Source organism: Pezoporus flaviventris, unplaced genomic scaffold (assembly GCF_033815535.1).
Source record: "Pezoporus flaviventris isolate CSIRO_AGI_PZ_B2104156 unplaced genomic scaffold, CSIRO_AGI_Pfla_v1 ptg000002l, whole genome shotgun sequence".
Taxonomy (NCBI): Eukaryota; Metazoa; Chordata; class Aves; order Psittaciformes; family Psittacidae; genus Pezoporus; species Pezoporus flaviventris.
This window is the reverse complement of record NW_026892550.1, coordinates 10,502,887-10,526,102: the sequence shown is the minus strand read 5'-3', so window position 1 is coordinate 10,526,102 and position 23,216 is coordinate 10,502,887. Positions and strand designations below refer to the sequence as shown.

Below are 23,216 nucleotides of genomic sequence, written 5' to 3'. Positions count from 1 at the left end.
TTTACTTCTGGGATGCAGTAACAAGTCTTATGGTTGGCTGAAGAACAATTATTGCTATACATCTTCTCTTTAGTGTGGCTTTTGTTATCTCTCACGACATTCTCATAAGCTACCAGTGAATAAATGAATTGGAATAAATAAGCATCATACGGATGTGAAACTGTTTGAAAAGCTGAACTTGGAGTAGTCATATACCCAAACAGAAGGATACATTGAGTTGTGTTCCACAGGGGTTTGTCCTGAATCTGATGCTATTTAACACTCTCGCATTAACAACTTAGCAAAATAGCATATACACTTACTAAATTTTCAGAGGCATAAAGCTAAGCAAATTAAAACTGTACCAAGAGAACAAGACTTCAATTCAAAACAATACTGCAAACCTGGAGAAAAGACACGAAGAATTTGAATAAGGAACGGTCAGAGGCTCATTGTTGCAGCAGGAACAATTATCTGAACCCACAGAGAATGGGGAATAACTGATTAGGGAATAGTTCTTTAGAAAGTCATCTGGGATCATACTGGATCATAAACCAAACATTACAACAATGCTGTTGCATAAACAGTCATTACAATGGGATGCATAAATGCAGTATAATCCATTCCAAACGAAGATACTATTTCTGCTATCCTTAGCTTTGGACAAGGCCTCAGATTTGTTTCACTTCAACACCTCACTGCAACACCAACTGGGAGAGCATCCAAAGGAGAGGAAAAGTACAATCAAAGGATGAAAACCCAAATATACTGTAATTGTTGATTCTAGAGGAGACTGAGGAGAAACCAAAATAAGCTAACACAGAAAAGGAAACAGGAAAAGGCAGAGGGATGATATGGAATCTCCACTGAAAGAAATATTTAAAAGTAAGCAAAACACAGTGGTAGAAAGACCTAATCATTCCCTTCTTGAATGTGTCAGCCACGCTCCTTCCAAGCCTATCATTTCTATGATCCTGTTTTGCTGGCAAAGCACAAGGAACCAGAGCTGATGGAGACATTACACCAGTTTTTGGAACTAGTAACTATTTCTGCTGGTGCATAAAATATTTTTTGCTTACTGATTCAACAAACATACCAAATAAGCAGAAAAACTTGATTTTCCTCCAACAACATATTACAGAAGAGAGAGAAGCGATAAGCTGAAATAAATCAGTTATAAAATACTGATATGTACTGTTTGAGCAGAGATATGTCCAATTTACCACCTGCAGATATTGCCTTACAAATATATACATAAATGTTGCTCCACACACATACATGTAACTGTGTAGGTACATGCACATATGTACACATAGGTATAACTTTGGCTGGAAATAGAGCAGACATTTTTTAACTTTTTCCCTTTAGGCACCTAGCATATTTTAACTATTTTATTTCTTATTTAACTACTAAATTGAAACATTACTTGTTACTTTTTGTGTGGTTTAATTTACTACTTTTTTCAATCCAAGTGCTGTTTGACATAATTCCAAGGCAAAACCTCATCAACTCAAATAAGAACACATTCCCCAACAACATATTTAAGACATTATTTTTTTTAAAGTCTGTGGGGAAGCTTTAGCTACAGAACAGGCAGCACAGAAATACCCAAACTAGTATCTTCTTAAGTTAATTGTTCATTACTAATTTACTAAAGATACGCATTAGCCAAATTGTAACATTGCTGGCAAAGTCCTTAAAGATCATAATTTAGCAGGGATGATTTTCTAATATATAAATGTCTGGTATTTACTCATCAATTTAATTTTCTGATTATCTAGTAAACTAAAAAAAGTTTATCAGTTCTGTTTAAAGGGAAAGCCCGTGGTTACTTTGCCTCGAGGACTACACCCCGTATGTTCCTTCTAAACACCATTATAAAGGCTAATAAACCTACTTGAAAAAGCTGGTGAGGGAGTCCTTGAGATAAATCATAAACCAGATACAAGCATCCAAATACGATTACCGTTGCTGGTTTTGAATATTGTAACTAATTACTTTTCAAATACCCTGAGATGTCCTAAAGCATTTATTGACTGTTGAGTTTCACTTCTTTACAAAGATTCTTGGAAAGAGACTGCAGTTAACATCACAAGTAACAGCTCAGAGACAGCTACTATTAGCAGCAACAGAGATGTTACATCATCCCACCATGTAGCTACACGCTTATGATAAAAGACCTGCCACTGAATATGTTTACTGATCGCGAGTATGACATCCAAAGGGCTTTGTTAGGTTTGAAATGTGTCTATGAAGCCAGCAAGGAAATAATTAAAATCGTTTAAGTTGTTTTTAAGACAGGGCTCTAATGTGAAATAAAAAGTAATGATACATATAAAGCTACTGAGTGACATGAGTCACTCATAGTCTTTGCTACTCATTCAGTGTTTTCATTATTCATTATTTTTTCTTAAAACGTGTGTTGCAGAGAAAACCCAAGTTTTCACTATTACTGCCCTCAATTTTTAAGCCAAATGACGAAAAATAACCATACATTTGGAGAGAAGTTTGAAGGAGCTTCTTTCTATACATGCCCCTCTGTAAATCAGAGTCGTCTTTCTAACAGGCCAGTTTCAAGCTTCTTTCCATAGTAACTCATGCTGTCAGTGGAAGATGACAGCATATCTTTGGTACTGCCAAAGCTCTCAGAAGTTCTACTCAGAGAACTATGACAAGATAAACTGAACAAAACAGAAAAGTTCCTTATCACAGAAAGCTGAAAAACAAGGTGTAAGGGAAAGCAAATGAAGCCTGATAAACAGGAGAGGGTAGAGGTGCAATGGCCTATAAGTCAGCATGCTTAGATCACTGCATCATTAGTTTCATGTATTTTTCCATTCACATATTTTACAGCTAACAGTCAAATCAAGAAGAAAGAAGGCGAATAAGCAATTACTAATTCTTAAGCTTTTTGGACTCAATTTAGGTGATGTACTTAAATATTTAAAGTTTGAACAAATGGGTCAGGGCCTTTTCTCAGTTGTCTTTCCCGTTGCTGAAAATATCCCTCTAAAATGAACTAAAGACATACCTCCTGTAGCAGGATATTTTATGTATGCCAAAAATAAAAACTCTATTATTAAAGTTTATAGTCTGCAAAATTAAGGTCAAGAACCTGGATGTAACACATTCTGAAGAAGTTTTAAAAGGCATGCATTCTTAATTCAAAAGCCAAAATTCGTCAACACGTTGTGCTATAGTTGGAAAAACAAATAGCAGGGTTGACAAAATACAGGAGTCAATTTTCATGAACAAAATTAAGCTTCCTACATAAATTCCAGAAGAGTCTTTTAGTATTAAATTCCTTAAAATTTTTCTCACAGCTTGAGTATTGAAAAGTTATTAAAACTGTCTTGAATGACTGAGGTATTTGCTAAGACTGCAAGACTGACAGCATGGACGCTATGATCCTCTTTACATCCAGCAAGTGGAACAGCATAAGCCATCTAGTATGAAATTTTAAAGTACTATCCGTTTTAAGTTTGACCATTATGGACAGGATCAACTGCAATGACAGATGAGATTTGGAGGAGTATTTTACTGTTTAATAAAAGAAATGACACTCCTTAGTAAATACCGGGGGGGGGGGGGGGGGTGGGGGGTGTGCATGTGCAAAAATCACTGAGAATTACCATGATGACTGGTTAAGAGAGTTTACAAGAAGAACACTGAGAGCTTTTAGAAACCAAAATAGCCTGGACAAATTTTGACTCATCATGTCAATTTTATGCACATTACTGTTAATAAATTACAAATAGCACATAAAAATTAACTGTCACTGACTGTTCTTACTGCAATTATTTGCAGTTTCTCAGCCTATGCAATCACATGAAGTTTTCACATAGTAAACACAGTAATTTCAGTACTAAATTGGTAGCTCCATCTAGTGTTGTTCATGACCTATTCCAACAGAACTGAACAGAGAGCTAGTCAAAACATGTAGCTGTACACTACCTCTGCTTGCTGCTTGGAAAAGCAGTTCCTTCATACACCTTGCACACAGATTTGACACCCACCCAGAGCTTCATTTTTCACTGGCACTGACTATGAATAGCTCTCATGGCCTTACACTTATAAAATGTGCCAAATTTTTTGTTTGTGTGAAACAACAAAATACTGCTTTTCACCATCTCAGGGAGACAAAAAAGGGTGCCAGAAGTCTTCTGTCGACTCACTCTGGCACATATTTTCATACCACTGATTGTATAGATTGCTATTACTGTGGCGGTCCCTTTCATGCCTATTAAGTTGCTTCTCAGAAAGACTGTTCCAGCAGTATAGACTGAGCTTAAGGAATAGCAGCAGATGGATCTGTTCCTACTGTCTTCTCCTAGGATATGGATATCTGTCTGGATAACACTCCTATCTGGTATCTGTGAAGCCTTTTGAAGAAAGGTATTAAACTGACTTGGGACTTCAGCGTCTTTAACCCAAAATGGCTTTAGACTGCATTTTCACTACCTTGACTGCAGCAACAGCTTAGCTTTAGTCAGGGTTGTGGCAGAATCACAATGCAGCCAGGGCTGACTCCCCCATGCAATACTGCAATCACATTACACAGGAAACTGAGGTTTTAGAATATCCTTTAAAAGGGAAAAATTATTTACACTGTCTCATTTGGATACAAGTTTTGAATTTTTCCTAATGGCTGAAGAGCACTAAAACTTTCTCCATAGAATAGTAACTACCAGAACTGAAGCCTTCAGTTTTGTTTCAGAAAAGCAAATCTTGTGGTGCTGTCCCCTGATGTGGTGTTCTCAATAATGACCCTCATCTGAAATTCACATTCCAGGGTATGAAGAGTTTGCATCATTCTCCTCCAGGTCCTGCTGATGCTATTGACAGTATCCTTAGTGATAACAGGTTTAGTGTCACAGAGTGAAAGGGAAAACATGGATCACTGTATCTACTATTCTGCTGTCACAGGAACCACTTCAGAAACCTACTCTGCAGGTCCTTAGAAGGTGTCAGACTCTGACTGCCAGCTTGGTTTGTTTCAGAACTCACTCCTGAGAGCCAGAAATCTTCAAATTCTGAGTCTCATTTTATTTAAGAAGAAAATGGTGCTGTGACAGCAGCATTCATCTTTAAGTAGCTTACAGTAAGCCAATTAATAAGCAGTCTAGTTTTGGTTTTAGCCATTATGCCTCTAGATTTCTAAGCAGTTCACTTTATAAATCAGAAAATAAGTAGATCTATTTAAACCGAATGCACACTTACCTGTACGCATTAATGTAATCCTTTCTGTGTTGCAGAAGAAAATCCTTCAGCTTTCCAATATGAGAAATCTAAAGGAACAGAAATCATAATTAAACTGCAATCAGACAACTGATTTTTTTTTAATGTTTAAAGTGCAGTATTCCACACTTCAGATGTGATTTTGTAAAACTATTCTGTAATTAAATAGAATCGTAAGATTTACTCTCTTAACAATTTTCATTTTGCAAGCAGTCAATACATAAAAATCAACTAAAAAAGATCTGTTGTATGGAACTACAACTCAGAGAAAAGTAATAAAAATGTCTTCTATCCCAGAAGCATAAACTAAACACTACTGAACACTAAATACAACTACAGTATTAAACATAGTAATAATAACACAAAACATTACGTAAACTGGCAACCAGAATCTCATTTACAGAGCATATATCCCTATCAAATTTCCATTTCTGGATTTGCATATCACTGCGGATACATTTTACTATAAATCCACTCTATTTTCTTTACTAAAAGTCTTTACAAAGATCCTTTGAAAAGATGAGAAAAAACCTCCTAAAAATCTAAGAGAACTTTGGCAAACTTTAGTCTGATTTATTATATTTGGTGCAGTGCAAGATGCTGCTTATTTTACAGAACAGAGGATCTACAGAAATCTAGTTTAACTGGATAAAGAATGAGATGACTACCACTATGACTTCCTTGGCAGGTCTTGAAGGAGACATGATGGGGGGTGTGTGAGGAAAATTATATACATTAGTGGCATATATTTTCAAAGGGGATGCAGGGGAAACCTTCCTAAAGCATACTCCCAAATATTCATTAATAATCAGTGTAATAAAGCATGCAAGGCATTTTACAAAACAATACTTGGTTTAGTTTACAAATACAATAAATGTGGCTTACTCCATGTATCTGGGAAAAAGCATCAGAAGCTGTTCAAGCCTTAAAATCCCATTTTCATGCAAATGTTCCTTGTAATTAAACAAACAAAAAAACCCACAGAAAAAGAACACAGAACAGTTTGGATAAATAGAAGATTAATTCCCCAATTATTTTTTCAAAAGGTCTCTTTGAAAGAACTAAGAGAAAAAAAATGCACCCAGTAAGACCACAGTGATCTGTACAACTACAAGTGTTTCCTTGTGCAAATAAATATGCATACATTTCCCTAGTATTATTTGCTCTGCTTCATTCTTACTACAACTCATTGTATTGAATAAGAATTTCCCCAGTTTTCATGTTTAAAGGTCTCCATGTGATTAACAGCACAGGAAATCTCACCCCATTCATAGCAAGCTCAGTTCTGTTAGTACTTCCAATAGGTCCAAGATTTCCTAAACTGTGTTAGCACCATCATGCACAATAAAAAGGGAAATACTGAAATTACTACAGGACAATGAGGCACAAAAAGTAAGCTAAACCATTCTACAGATGCTCTTCTCATTGCCACTGGAGCAATTTTCTACGTTAATCTCTTCTTCAGCTCAGACTTGGTATGTCATGAAATCTGCTGAATAGATAAATTGAACCTGATTATGAAAGCAAAACACTTAAACTAGTCATATAGTATTTCAGTAGAACAATAATACTTCAATAGGCAGAAAGTACTACAGAGGACAAAAAGGAGAAATGTAAAATAAGAAACACATTTCCGAATGTTTCCATTAATATTTGAACAATCACTAAACTAGAAGACCGATTCACAAAATTTTATGTAATAAATCTCAATATTACTGCAATAGCTACAATTTAGGAGTGATTAACAAGCAGAAAGAATCAGAATGACAAGCAAGAACACTGTCTTACAGTAATTAATTCATCTAGTCACAAAGAGCATTCTATTTAGGCTAAAATTGTTATCGTGTGTTTGAATTGCTCTGACCTCACTTTGCCTCTCCTTCATTTGTAAAGCTATTTTCATGAATTTAGAATGACACCATTATGCCCATACTCGCATCAAGCTCTTAGTTCCCAAGATTTGCATCAGAAGTGAGACTTCTTGTTCTACTTTCCCTCAAATTCTAACAGCACCTTCTGCGATCCTGTGCTGCTGCTATTTCTCTGTTGCCTGTGTACTATAGGCACACTTTTTAATTCAATTTGTCATTATCAACAGAATTAAACAATTTTTATGAAAAGGAAGGTCTCATCAGCATGAAAGGAAATACCAATTATATTTAAAACTAGAAAAAAAAAAGGGTAAGGTATGATGTTTAATCTGCAGACACAAAATATCCTTTATTATACAAATATAAATCTTGAAGATATCTTCAGGGTCAACCTGCAAGTATTCTGGGGTTATCAGATGCATACCATGCACTCTTTACAAAGTTATCATGCTCCAGCCTAAAGGTAATAAAAGCATCTCCTTATTCCAACTGAATGGCTTTATTAGGATCCTACTGCTCTTATTATGAAGGAGAGCCACCAAATTTTCAGGCTTACTGATTACCAACTTCTATCCATCTGTTCCTGCTTCAAAACAGTCTTTTCCTATAAAAACTCTGCTTCCCTGAATGTGTGTTAGTTTACCATCAGTTATCCTACCTCCCTCTTAACTTCTGTAGTGCCAGACAAATTACCTCAACTTTTTAGTTTCTTCTCACAACATGGTTCTGAGGTTGCCTAACCTGTAACTTCTTTTGCATTTGCTCCAGTTTGTATCCATCCTTGTTGATGACTTAGAAGCGCATTCACTGGTGTTAGTTACTTGTAACTCAGCTGGACATAGTTTTTCTTTCATCATTTTCACTGATTAGTTTAAAGCTTACTCTTTGTTTCAGTCTCTGTAAACATACTCTACTGATGAATTTCTTTCTTATCCCCAGACCTCCAGACCCCAGACTCATTCAGCACTTGCTGTAAGATATCCTCCCTCTCCTTTCCCTCAGTACTCATCAGTAACTTACATCAACTTACATGAGTAAGTTTTACTGATCCATCTTACTCTTGGGATTATTTTTAAAACCCATCCTGGTTAGTACTGCTCTTATTTTGGGGAATGCAAAAAGTAATTCCACTATTAACCTCCCTTCTGCCCAACACTTCTTTCAACACAGAAGCACTGCTTCTGCTTACTTACCTCATTCAGTTCATATTTTCTCTGCTAATCTCCTCCAGACTTATTAGCACTTTATCAGACACTGTACAACCGGATACTAGGTCATCTTAATGAAGAAAAAGCAGATTTTCTTACAGATTCAGGTTGGTTGGGCACATCCTATTTTCAGTAAGATAGCAAATTATACTGCATTGTATCTTGCCTTCTATTTACATTTTTCCCCTTATAATCTTTTCGGAATCCTGAACCACTTCTGGGTCAGGCCCTGCCGATGCCATTATCAGTTTCCCTCTGCTGACTCAATTATAGGCATTAAATTTGCTTCCCTCTGATCAAAGGGTAGATGAAAGCAATTTGAAGACGAAGCACAAACACATTGTGAGCAATACGAGTACTGGCTTCTTGTTATGGTTCCCGTTCTCTGTCTCTGGAAATTGGCTTCTTTCTTCTCTGAAAGTCTGGAGTAGAGAAAGCAGCCTCTCCTTCAACTCTGAAATAATGTAATTATTTCCTTTCTTCCCTGAAGGGATAGGAGGGCTTACAGAAACACCCTTCGTAGCTGCAGCACTCCTGCACTACATTAAAACTAAATGTATCTTATGGGGAAGAACACTGCTGAATTTCCAGGTATAACTGATAATTTATTGAGAATCATGGGAAAAAAAAAACACCTTTCCTCCCAATATTGCCAAAGTCAGTTATATTTTTATACTAAAAGCATATTCTTGAGCTCCTGTTCATTACTAGAATACAGCACGCTACATTCTTTCTGACAATGAAGACTGCTTACGAAACAGCAGGCTCTCCCCACTTTCTTCCCATTCTTACTGGCACTCCCTTGAGTTTCAATACCACACACCAAAACACTGAAATGACTTTAATTACTCTTCTAGAAATGGGGGTTAATAAAGCTTAAAGACCAAATCTAAAGAATTGGTTTCTTTCATTTCAGCTCCACCAATACCTGTATCAGCACAAGGGAGGGCAGCAGCTGGATAGCACCAGTAGGAACTTCCTAAAAGACTCATCTGCCATGAAAGGAGATACGTTTATTACAACTAAAGAAACTCAATCTCCTATGCTCAGGTACCGAAGCTGTAGACTCCAGGCATTATTTAAAAACTCCCATGTGTAGATGTGATTGTCAAAAAACAATTGATTCTGTACAGGGAAGGAGCGGCAGTTTTCTGATGGATGGCAACAAAAGCATCAGCATCACACAAGTCAAAAACACTCTATAAATTCACATTAGAGCCTGTAACGTAACTTAAAGTTACTTTCTGTTCCAGTTTGTACATTAAATTTTATTATCTTCATTGTAAACTACCTCTTTCATGCATAAATCTGTATTTTGTTGCCACTGCAGTTTTCAAACAACTTTTATTAAAACATAAAAGCAAATATTGCATAAAATGCAGGTCCAACACAAAAGGAAGCTGTGAATGGCTGCCATCTGCTACCACAGGTGGCATGCACAGCTCTATTTATACTTGGTGCCTTTGCTAGAAATGGTAGGTGTTCCTCTATTTAGAGACTTTTCTTATGATTTTAGAGTAGGCTGCATTTTTAAGTAAGAGGAGAAAGAGAAAAGCATTCCCTCCAAAGCACCATCTTCAAAAGATACATATACTTTGGAAGGAAGATGCTGACTATGCTTCCTTCAGTATCTTAGCAATATATACAGCATTTCTTTCCGCTCCCAACAAAGAATTGATCACTCATGAAACAGTAGGTTCCAATTTGCATACGTTTAACCCACTGCAAGAAGCAGCAGCATTGTTTACGATTAAAATGATTGGAGTAGGTTCCCGTGACATATTGTAGAGAATTCGACAGGGCTGAACAGTCATTTTCATTAAACAAACACAGCGTTTTATCAAGTTTACCCTTCCACCAGAACATACGACTGTTTACTACCATATAAAATTGACTGTTACACTTTTCACTGTATTGCCCCTCTGAATTTTTAAAAGATGTGCTTTGTTAAAGGAAAACTGAAAAATACTTAAACCCAAAACATAACAGAAAAGCTTTTGCAAAAGTCCTAAGAGACACGGCATTTAGTGTGGATTCAGCAGCACTGACAAGCACTGCTGATGGAAGTGTCTTATTAACCACAAAAATAAAAAATAAAGTTTTACATTTTTACATTTTGCATTACATTTACATTTTACATTTACAAAAAGCTTGATCTTCAAATGTCTCACCTAAACAAATTCCATCTACCAATTCATGAATAGGTGACTACATTCTACAATCCCTTCTGCAAAGGGCAGAAAAAATTAAGATCATCATACTATTAATATATCTAGACACTTATGTTTTCAATTCCAAACATACAGTCAACCCAAACATACCCACTGCCCATTTCAGAAGACATTAAGGATTTCAATAAGACATCAGCTGATACACAGGACTGCACACTTCTGACCAAAAAAAAGTACGGTCTCAGTGCAAGAGGAGATACAGTAACTGGTGTAAGAACATAAACTTGTTCCTATTACAAATAGAAAATGTTTCCAATGTCTAAACCATATTAAGAGAAAAAACAGAAAGGTAATTTTCCACAGTTAGTGCATGTACTGAAGGCGTTTTCAGAAGTCTGGAATAAAACCCTAACAGAACAGATACTATAAACTGAAACACAATTTCTATTAAATAAATTCTAAAATTAAGAGCAATACCTAAACTATTACAGTTGGGAAAGAGTAGTTAGAAAAGTTTTGATGCAGAAATGACTCCTAGGGAGTTTTCCACTACAAACTACTGTTGGTTAGATAGAACATATGAAAAGCTAGGTCCCACACAGCTTCCTTCTAGGTTATATCTTAAGCACATTTAAGGACAATGTCAGCCCACTAAATTCACACCGGCTCCTGCAGGATGTTGCCTAAGAACAGACAAGAATTTGGTTTTAAAGTACTATTACCTGGGTTCTACATTTCAGAAACTGGAACTTTCAAAAGACGAATGACAGAGTTCCCTGATAAGGGACATACAACAAAGATTAAACCAACTAGATTAAACCAAAGACTAAATTTAGAGCTGGAGCTTTGAATTTAATAGCGTGGAAACTGTTATCTAAGGGGTTTGGATGGTGATTTACTAGCAGGCCATGAGGTGGTGCTGTCCTACCAGAATTCACCGCAGAGGAGCACTGCCTGCCTTCAAACGTCAACGGGCCAGTTTTCAGCTGATTTGTCTCTTGAGGGGATACATTTGGTTTAGGTTTCCCCAGCAAACGTGAAAGTTTCTAAAACAGGTCACGCAGATCAATTGCTGTCGTAATCTGAAACCCAAAAGAGCAAATAATACCTAAACTGCGGCGTGGGGGTGGCCCGGCGCTGGAAGCGGGTATGGGGAGGCAGGAGAGGAGACAGCCAGCCTGGCTACCTCTAATCTCAGGAAAATTGTGACTTTGTTCAGTTCCTGCTTTACATCAGCATATATGTTACAGCAGCAGCAACGGGCAGAGGAACGTTTCAGTCGCATTTTATTAATAGTAGTCTTGCATTCACAGCAAGCACAACCAAGAATGGGGGTGTTGTATTAATGAAATGTGCGGTACGTGGGATAGGAACATCCAAAAGTGAATTAATTCAATTAAAAGCCAGGAAAATTAAGATGGGGACATTTTGACTCTTCAAGGTAAAGACAGTACAAAACTTTTTTTTTAAAACTGTGTAATATGAGTATTTTTCTTATTTAAAATAACACTTTTTTTTTTCTTTGTAAGACTGGAGTAAAATTTTAATGAATCACTGCAAAAATGTGCATTAGCCATTGTGGGATATGGGAAGATAAATCCTGTTTGCAGAATATCACAGGCAGCCTTCAGTGATCATTAACAGATTAAAAAACCCTCTAAAGTGGAGTAAGAAGCAAAACCAATTTCCTAGCACCTGGTCTGGAGCAGAAAAATGCTTCCTTTTGCTTAATATGAAATTGGCAAAGAATAGAAAGCAAAAAAGCATTGCTTTGCACAGTAAAGAAAACAACAGTTTAAAGGAAAGAGTCTGGGGGTTTAATTCCTGCTTTTCTTCTGCACATATTTATAAATACTGCCTATGGTTCAAAAATCTACTCACTGAGTTTTGCTATTCTCAGTTCACATTTGAAGCAACCTCTAAAGCATACTCTGATCTGCACTTGGTTATTTTGATATTTTATTCACTGTTTATTATACCAAGTGGAAAAATTTGGTAGTAAATAACTCACTGGCAGCCTAAAACCCTCACATTTCATTTTACCATTCTTCCCTTAAAAACAGTGCAGAGTTGGTGTAAAATTTGGTCAAGTGCATGATTAAGAGATTCTTTTGGGAAATTTGTGACACAACTGCAAAATATTTTTCATTTACGACTCTTCTGAGTAAAACAAAGTTAAGTCCTAAGAGTGTGAAAGCTCCAGTTCCCCACTGACCACAGTGAAGAGTGAAAGTACCCAGTACTACCACTGGATGAAGGTTTTACTGGAGTGCTTTTTGGAGTTGGGGCTGCTCTACGGTTTAAAACTGCTTATGGTACTTACAGAAACTCCTACTGTATAGAAAAATTATTGTGAAGGCCTTGATTTTTTTTTTTCCCAAGGTCAAAATTATCCTAGAGCATATCATGTATTCTTAAAACCATTGAAAAAATGCAGGTGTTTATAATACAGGAAAAAAAAAAATTAGATTAGTTTATAGGATGCTTACTTACAAACTGAATTTCAAGTCTGAACCAGAAAACTGCAGTACATGTAGAAGTTAAGATAAAGAGGTGTGAATTTTGTCATGGTTTTCTTAGGTCTTGTGGGAACACACTGATTTGATACCTGCATCTACAGAAGCACACCTAAATATTCTGAAAATGGTCTATAGAACATAAGATGACCTCCAGAAAAACTTAACAGTAGGCTTTCTACAATGTAACATCATGCTAAATGCTTTTAGTAATTCAGTCATTTATCCTGTGGCAAAAAATACTTTCAATACAAAAAAAAAAAGGCAACATCTGATTTTAATAAAACTTTCTCTTTTCCTTTTTCTTGTTCATGGTCCGACTCTAATCATAACTTTCTTTAACATTTATATTTTTACACAATCATCCGAAACCTCATTGACTAAAATATAAACCCCACAACAATTGTGGGAATGTTTCGGTTGAGAGATAAAAGTAAATTGGTCAAAATACATATTTGCAATAATTGGCCATTACCATTGCTGTTCCAAACACTCCATTTACAACGTTTAAGTAACTGCATTCAACTCTGCCTGTGACTTTCTGTAAGAGGTGGGGTTTTTTTGTCCCTTGTTCTCACAGTCTGAACTCTCATTTAGTGCTATGTTTTCTTGATTCCAAGCTGGTTTATGATCAAAAGAGATTTTGAGTCTCATTTAACAGATACACAGCAGTAAAACGTTATGCTGATGACCATCTTTATGAAATTCAGAATCCAAATTTCTGCAGTTTCATGTGATGCGCTTCACTTTGCGACTAAACTGCAGCTGCTCCAGCAGAAGCCGTAACAGGGCACCAGAGCACAAGCCTGTGGCATCGGCTGTGCTGACGTGCTCGCTGCTGAAGCTGCAGCCAGACTGAAGCCTCCTTTGCACACAACAGCAGTCCCACGCTCCTCTGCCAAGCCCTTTTCAGTCAGAGTTCTACCTTTTCAGTGTATTTACAGTAATACACCTATATACTGATGCAGCATGAACTGACACTCTGTTCCTAAGAATAAGGGAAACAAGCACCATTCTGTTTCAGTGTCCAAGTATTTTACTGGATTTTCATTATTGGTACAATAATATTCTCGGTGCAAAAAATCCTTCCACTAATTTTCAACACCTTTGTGTTACACAGATGAAACACTATTTCAGTGCTTCCTCTAGCATTTATACCAAGTAAATTTCTCCCCCATTAAAACACTGGACTGGACCAAGAGAACATCCAGTCAGAAGTGAGAAATTGATTTCTTAATGATGCCTTCTCCAATGTAATGGACTTGTATAAATTAGGTACAAAAGCCTGATTTGTACATAAATCAATATACTGGAAAGAAGCTAATTCTATAGACATCAAGATTTTCATTCATGTGCTTTACAGTATCGGCAGAACAATTAAGACAAAGGGCCTTTGGTTTTTTCCCCCCTCCTCATGTAACAGGAAACCCCAAGACCTCGATCATCAGCCCTAAATCTTAGGAATGAACTGGGCCCTGGTCGCTGTAAGTCCTTACATGGCTGATGTGGAGTGACACACTGATAGGGGCTATTCGCATCTCCCGTAAATCTAGACGAAGTTCCTCAGCCAGGCACACAGCTCTCTTCCCTGCTGCCCCCTTCAAATGGGCTGCTTGACTGCTAAGGATAATCATTTTCTAACTCTTGGACCAGACAGGGATACTAACAGTCATTCTAAATCCAGTCTGTTAACACTATCCCATTCCCTCCACCCTGCCCCTTGCTAAGAAACAAGTGTCTTATAAAACAGGCAAACGAGGACTGGTTCCCAATTTTACAGCAAGGCTAGAAGTTTATCAGATCACAAACTGGCCTAAAAGCACCACTGAGAATGAAGGCACCTTACTGTGTCCCCACTCCAGAATCTCCTGACCTAACCGAAGTCCAGCCATAATGTCTGAGCAAAACCCCTTCCTTTAGAATACATCACTTTTCCATATTTCTATTAACTACCAAAGGTAACATAATATGGCATGAAAAGTGTCTCTGGACCCCTGCATTTGTTCACCACAAAATGCTACTCATACTGATTTTGATCTACCGAGATGTATTTGCCAACTTGTTTGACCTATGAGAAAATACAGTCCCCCCAACCACAGGGGAGAATAATTTCTACTTGAAAATATGCCAGTAGATAGTCATGTAGAAATTTCTCCCGAGAAAGCTCTTGCAGGATTTGGGAGGAGTAAGATGTAGCTGTAATTAAAAGGGAAATTGATGCTCTATTTTCACATCTGATTAATGCTGACAATTCAAAAGCATATTTTTGATCACGGAAAGCAGAAACTCCTGACACAAATGTGAGCTGTGAAGTAAAGGCACTTTTCCTTTCTCACTTTTTCTCAGCCATGAATCTCGGATTTTTTTATATGTCCATTTCCTGTAATTTTGGTAATTTTAGAGTATAATTATTTTTACATTTTTATGATGCCTTTGGGGTATCATTGCAAATATTTTTTAAGCATTTAAACTTAGAAAAATAAAATTAAGTAATAGCTTCTCTTAAGGACTGTCAGCCCTGCTCTGAATAAACAATCCCTTTTAAAAGCAATCCAGAGATTTATATCCACTGCAACCATAGAAATTAATCTTGAGTTTAAAGAAGAGTAAAACATAATTTCATGAAAATCAGAACACTCCTATTACAAATGAAAGTTCAGTTTCTCTTTTTTTAATTCGACATACAGCTTTGTACACCAGTTTACTTGATGGGCTGCTTCTTACAACTTAATCATAGTCACTTAGCCGATGCAAACAAAGCATTCACAGTTCTGAGTATCTTAATTTTACTTGAGATAGATGTCAGCCAGTAAGAAGAAAGTTAGGATTTTAGATTAGAGAAGCTGAAGTTAAATGTAAGAAACATTTTTAATGATAAGAGCAACCATGAGAAACTGCTGTGACATTGCGAGGCCCACAAGATGACAGCACAAAAATCTGTATGAGTTTTTCATAGAAAAAGTTTGGGAACAGCAGAGAAGAAAAAAGCACAAACTGGGAAACCCTTTTGTGTGTCAGCACAGCTAAAAAAATGACACTATGTTCAGTGAAAAATAAAGTGCTCCCTACAGACTATTTACAAGGATGCATGAAACATTCTAGCATGAAACATTCTAGCATGCAGACCCTCAAAACCAATGACAATGCATAAGGAACTTTAAGGTTAAAATAATTCAAGATTTACAACTTAGCTAAGTAAGAGCTAAAAGAGCATCAGCATATTCTGCACTTTCAAAAAGCAAGGAAAAGAACCTTAGGTTCACATGAGGTTGATATACTTCACAATATAACATCAAAACGAGGAATCATAGCCTAAAACATAGGAAATTTTTCACATCACAATAGATTGAAACAGTTTCCTGTGGGAATATCAATAACAGCCACATAAATTTAACATAAGTTCTGAGAAGTATACAAGTATATAGGAGAAGGAATCTTTATCAAAAGAAATACAACCCAACAGCTCATTTCTCTAATTCCCATCTGTATTATGATGATCTATTATGTGGCACTTCTGGCTGTTACATTATCTGTACATAAAGCCACCTTCCAAGCCTCCCTCAATCATATCAATCATACCAATAGGAAATTATCTGTATCAGGGAAGGGAAAAAATAAAATCAGTCTTATTTACAACTAGAAAGCTAAACTCTGAACTTGATACTCTAAATCAAATTATTCCATCTATTGTACAATGACAGATATGTAACTGAAGATAAAAAGAATATTAAGCTGCTTCAAAAGCCAGAAGTTTCTAAAAAGACAGTAACTGCTTGTAAGCCAGAGTAAGAACTCTGAAGTCCTCAGGAGATGAAAGCTTCTGGTTTCCTCCTCTTACTCCAGTCCATAAAGGAGAACAGAAGCCAAACAAGAGACTCATCACCCAAACCCAAGGCTCACACGGATGAAGGAAAGCTTGGTGTGGAATGCAAATGGGAAAGATGAAACTCAATGAACTGAGCTTTGCAAAGCTATACAAGACGCCTGAAAATACAGCAGTCAGTTCCTGGCTCCTAGCTAAGTCACCTGTTCACTGTAATAGACTACTTCTACCTGCAACATATTACTCAGTTCTGAAAGCATTTTGTTAATCTCTGCAAAGCCTCAAATTCACAGGAACCCACAACTTAATGTAGTGGGAAGCTTTTTGATGGTATGTGTCCACAGAAAGGAAAATACATGATGTGCAAATAGGGAGAGAACACAGAAACCAAAAAGCCTAAGACAACACAAGAACAGGAAAGAAAAGGGCTGGCTGAAATAAAAGGGAGCAGCATCTGCACTGAGACCTATCACCACCATACACTGCTACATGAAGTCTGAGATGTTATCCAGTATTCAGCTCCAAAGGGCCTCCAAGAAGAAAGGGCTGTAACTAAGGAGTTATTTTAAAGGCTGCTCAGGAGAGCAACACAGTCCCCATTCTGAAATTACAAAGTGACTGACTATAAATACAGCTGAGTGCCCACGCACCAGTGAGACAATCTTAAGAAGCAAGATGGTGAAACACACACTGACACATTTTGTATCTATTGACAGATTCATGTCCACAAGCACTTCACTGTGACAGCACACTTCAGTTACCTAGAACCTAAGTACACCGAGATAAAAATCATGTTAACTACCAGTGGAGGAGAGAGATTGTGCTTATTCTGTAAACTCTGATGAATCAGAAGAGCTTCAGAAGACAAATATCTATTAAAACACTGTTTGGCAAAATGAATCTGAATTCTGATTTTACTTGAAAAAATCAGCTAGAAAGAACAAAACAGGCACTGCTTCCCTTCCCACCCCATGATTTTCTTTAGATGTATTTTACAGGCAACATCACAGTTTTTAACTGCTTGTGGTACATGAACACTTTTGTTCCTGAAGATGCTTGAATGTTTCAAAGAAGCCTTACTTTTCACCACTCTTTGCTAATATACATATGGGCAGTGCTGTAATGTGTAGGGCAAGAAGGAGCCATCAAGTAACTAAAACACCACCATGTCAACAAACACAGACAAATTGTCTATGAGTTTATACAGATTAACCGATAAAGAGCTGCTAAGAAGCTTTTTGTTAAGATTCACTGTCCATTAAGCAGTTTCACTGCATCTCACCAACCTGTACACAGTGAGGAAATCAACCTCACCTCCCTGTCTTTTGCTGCAAGAACTAGATTGCTGTGGTTGGGCTGTTCCTAGGAGAAAATTACAAAACAACTGGATAGAAAATACTTATGCTTCAGATGTGCATATGTAGAAATAGGAATATCTCTTGTAAGATGGATACTGGTTTGTATACAAATATCATTCTGTGAACAGCCTCTCATATTATTTGGGTTACAAGCACTTGATTTATAGATGTCATAGCTATCTCATACCACTGCTCTATGGTCCTGCTCTGCATTACTGCAGATGAATCAGCAATACTGAAATATATTTCATCAGTATTCTGCCCATGCACTGGCATGTACTTAGGAAGACAAAAAGGTAAACGTGAAGTACCTCCCCAAAGGGGAGATATTTCACTGGCTTTCGAATGAATATTTTAAGGCTATGAAACCAGAATGAAAATGTGAAAGCTTAATACTGGGAAGAGAATTTAACATAAGAAGACTGGTCAAGATTACATGGCAGATGCCAAGCAGGTATCTGACTGTATAAGTAGATGGAACAGGAGCTGCTGTGACAGAGGTGGAAAAAATATGTGCAATACTGAAAAGTGAAGGAAAGGGAGAATTGAAGATGGAAGAGAGCATAAGAACAGCAGCATAAAGGTATGGTCTGAGGTAAAGAACAAATGCAAAACACTGTAAAATACATCCTGGCTAAAGCAATAATTATGTTTTTCAGTGCAAATATGAGACAGACAGCAGAGACACAAGAGCTAGCATGCACTTGGAAGAATGGGCCCTTCTTTAGGCTAAACAAACAGACAAAAATTAATAGGGGGAAGAAAGAATCCCCCCAACCCGTAATTAAAAATCTTAGAATGTAAAATCCTCTCCTTGAAAGTGTTCAAAATAGCCTACACAAAATACTGTATGCTCCATACATATATGTTAGCAAGGAGAGGGTTATCGTGACCTAATGTTTTTAACAGCCTGTTTTACTCCTTGCCTCATCAGCATTTGAACCAGGCTATCCCAAAATTATAAGTTCCCCCCCCCCCCCCCCCCCCCCGAAACATGCAACAATTTCAAATGCCTGCAGCTCTAATGTTACACCTACGGCAGGCATGCTGTTGGCTGCACTGTATAGCTGTATAACTGCAGAGCAGCCATGCAGATACTGAATATCACAATCCTTTTTCATCCCATATATTCCTCAGTTCCCTTCGTAACGATTCAAATGCTGTTCCTGCAATAAGCAACTAAAGTGTCTGACACAAATACAGCTTCAATGAGCATGGAAGAGACTGACAAAAATGTCTAGTGATAGAAAAACAGAGAAGGAAAACAAAACTCGTCTAATTAGAAAGTTTTACTAATGTAACTTTAGTTATATTTAGTTGCACTGCATCGTTAGCTGAACTGTGACTTTTTATGAAGTTTAAGTAACTGAACATGATTTTTATCTAAATTGTTTGAGGAATCTGCATTTCAGAAATTAAAAAGTGTAGCTTTAATGACTGCATGCATCTTTTTGCTGCTTAATTAGCAGCCATTATTAATACTAATTAACGATATGAAAGGAAAAAGACCAAAAAGCAGGAGCTGGACAAGAGAGGAAAAAGAAACAAAGGAAAAAATGATTCTGTAGATTGAAGCTTCACAAGGACTGCCCTTTTGCTTTTTATTCTTTGTCTTATAAGACAAATTAAGCTACAACAAAAAGACTAAGCCTGGCTTCTGCTGCAGAAAGAAAGTAAACCAACTGACTGGTTTGTGGGCAAACAATTTATCCTTCCTGCAGCTAAAGTTTTCTTACCATTTAAACAAACAAGCAACTATGAATTCTGTACTATGTGCTAGTCAAAAAAAAAAAAATATCAGAAACCAAAACCAGTAACAAAGGAATCAAATGGAGTGCAAATGAAGAAAACACCAACAATAAGAAATCGGTGACACTCAAATTGCAGGAGTGAGATGTCAACAGAGAGCTATGATGAAACGCAACAGACAGAGCCAGACTCCTGAAGAGCACTAGTTTTTGCCAAAGCCAAGCCCAGGGATGATAATATAGTTAATATTCCCTTCAGATTTAAAAATTATCCAACAAGGAAAATTAAATGCATTTACTTGAATGGAGGCAGTTAAAAGATCTGTGCTGTCTGCCTGGTTCAAAGAGTGTGATCCAAGGCAGAGGACATATGTATAGTTGCAAGACCTGATTTAAGTAATCTGGTTTGAAAACAGTCCAAACAAAAACATCTATTGAAGTACAAACGACAAATACTTTCACATTAAAAAAATCCCTTTTCATTAAACTGAAAACATCATTAAAAATAAATAAACAAATAATACTGTTTTCCTCTCACATTACAAATCTAAAGTGTACGCAATGCACACAGCAGAAAATCTGCTGTACAGTGTTAGTTGAATGTAACTAACCGAAATTGGGTAGTTTCTTGAGACAGTCACAAAACAAAGTCCATTTGCTAATGAGCAAAGAGGTGGAACCATACCAACCAACTCCCACTTGGGACAAAGAGAGTGGATAAGGTCATGAAAAATCTTGAGAAAGGCCATGAAACAGTCACTTTTTCATTTTTACTGTAACACAATTTTTGCCTATTGTAGCAGACATAACTCTCCTAACAATTACTGTCAGCAGCCTTTGCATTTGGGTGAGAGGAGGAAGAGTGTCACTACACTTTAGGATGAAAATTATGTAGATCAAAGTAAACAATACAAAATCTAGATTTCTCATTTCAGGTAATCCACAGATTAAAGGCACTGCCTTAGTAGTTTACTCTCAGAGCATACTCATTTTAGCTGCTGGTCTAAAATGCTTTCATTTCTGAAGCTCTGTGCAACACTGAAGCTCTATAAAATAAAACAGAGTGCAAGTAACAGATCCAGCATCCTGGATGTAGTAGCCTTTTCCTATGAAGCTATAATACAGTTTTATTACATAAATTAAGATTTCAGAATCAACAGTCCTTCTTTATTTTTAATTACAAAGCCTGGAGGTACGCTGAACTGCAGCATCAATGATACTAGAATCTCCAGGTGAACTGTTTATTTCTTGTGGCCATTATGGCAAAGAGGATGAAAAAAAAAATGCTGGGGTCTTTCTGGAAGTACTCCGTGTTTTTAGACAGTGTACAGTGCTATTTTCTATGACAAATCTAATAATATAAATATGATTGTACAACAGATTATGACATTGGCCATTAGCAATGGATGAAAGTTCTTCTTAGCTCCTCATGTGGAGTTAAGACACGGAAGAAATAAGATGTTCTCAGTGATTTTATAAATAGGTTCTGACGAAGGACTGAAATTGAAGACTGGATTTCCTGACTTCTGAGTGCCTGACAGTCCTTTTCTGAAAGAAAAGGAACCAAACTGATGTTATATACCAAAAACTACTATGTTTTCTCATCATATACTATTACAAATTCTTAAAATTATGATTATGAATATAATTTGATACATTTCCATATTACCTTTTCAGAACACTATCACTCATCCAGAAAACTACAAAGCAAATACTGGAGAATTTCTCCTTATAAAATACAGAGACAAAATACATTCAGAATAATCAGTGGGCCTCTCAGCTTTACAGTTAATACAACATTTCATTAGATCAGCTTTTTCTCAAGTGTCACAAGGAAAACCAATTAAACATCAAAAGATTCCTGCTTGTCACATCAAATTTACTACTCATAGGAACAGACTGCTTTATTCGCCAAATGCGTGTTGACTTGGAAGTCATCATGAACCACATTCTTAACTAATTACAGCAACTGCTACAAAATACTGATTACTATTAAGAATCAGTGAGTTCAGCTAAACATGGCAATTATCATAACCTTCATTTGCCAAGAGATGCCATTCCACCAAAGGCACACCGCACAATTAAAAGTTAAAGACATGGTGTTTATCCTGTCTTTAATCCTTGTTCCTCCACCGCTACCCAAGAGATAGGAAATGTACTACTGTAACAACAGAAGTCTTGCATGCTGCAGTTGGTTTCTGCAAACTACATACATCTTCATTGCAAAGAATGCTTTACAAGTGAAGGTTGCACATAAACCGTTGTGTAAGGAATAAGAACATCATGTGGGTGACATTGTTAGGTTACACAGTGAATGCAGCTCAAGATACTTCTCAGCAAGATGTGTATTATGTGGTTTGTTTCATTTGTGGGATAATATCAAAAAATGCCTGGGTTTCAACTTCGTGGTCAAAGGGATAACCTATATTTGCTGCTGTAATTTGTAGCTGTGTATGTATTCTTTCACACTGTCTTTATGGCTGAATGGAGAGTCTGTTTGCTCTAACTGAAATAAATTAATAAAATTGTAGAAAAATATATTTTCAGCATAGTTTCTAATTGGGTTAGCTACTGGCAATACTGCAGTCATGTAGGTTTGGGGTTCACTTTTCTAAAAGAGAAGAAAACAAAGGTTTTTTTTCTTAATCTGAACATTAAATATACATTAAAATTTAATAGAATATTAAACATATATTTATAAAGATACAGATATTAATATCCACATATTCATATCCATATAAATATATGGATATGAGCACAGAGAATAAATTACATAATTATGTGATGATGCTTTCATAAGTTCGTTGTAGAAATATTAAAGACTCGAACTGGTTAACCTGCTTCTGTTACATTTTAAATGATTTACCCAATAAACTCTTAGGACTTGGTATCATTTTATTAACTTCACTAGGATAAAAATGTAGCCATAAATGCTGCATCGAGAAGTAAAAACTTTCATGATCTAGCAACGAGATAGTTTTTAAAGGATTTATTTTGCTATCAAACAAAGTTAAAAATAAAATGAGATATAAATTCAAGTTTTAGACTGTGGTCAATTGAGGTCTAGACAAAACCCTATGTTTGTTCACTGCCCAGTCTCCAGTCTGCTCCAAGCTTGAAAAGGTAATTGAACTCAGTCTGTAATTACTGGATTAGATACAGATGGGCTCTGTACATTTCAGGGGAGGAAAGAACTGTTTTGATTCATTTTATGATTGCCTGTAAGGTCAAACTTTTCAAAATGTACTTTCATCTGTTAAATGGTTTCTCAAAGTCCCAGGGGGACATCTTCAATAACTGATGT

The 23,216-nt window shown here is 36.6% G+C and overlaps 1 protein-coding gene across 2 annotated transcripts in view; it reads right to left on the bottom strand.

Moving 5' to 3' along the window:
• Positions 1-23,216, bottom strand: part of STX18 (syntaxin 18) — a 62,286-nt gene that overhangs the window by 23,789 nt on the left and 15,281 nt on the right. For both annotated transcript variants that reach the window (XM_061469067.1, XM_061469057.1), the window contains exon 2: positions 5,200-5,267. In XM_061469067.1, coding sequence (XP_061325051.1) covers positions 5,200-5,267 — 68 coding nt within the window. The remainder of the gene's footprint in view (positions 1-5,199; positions 5,268-23,216) is intronic.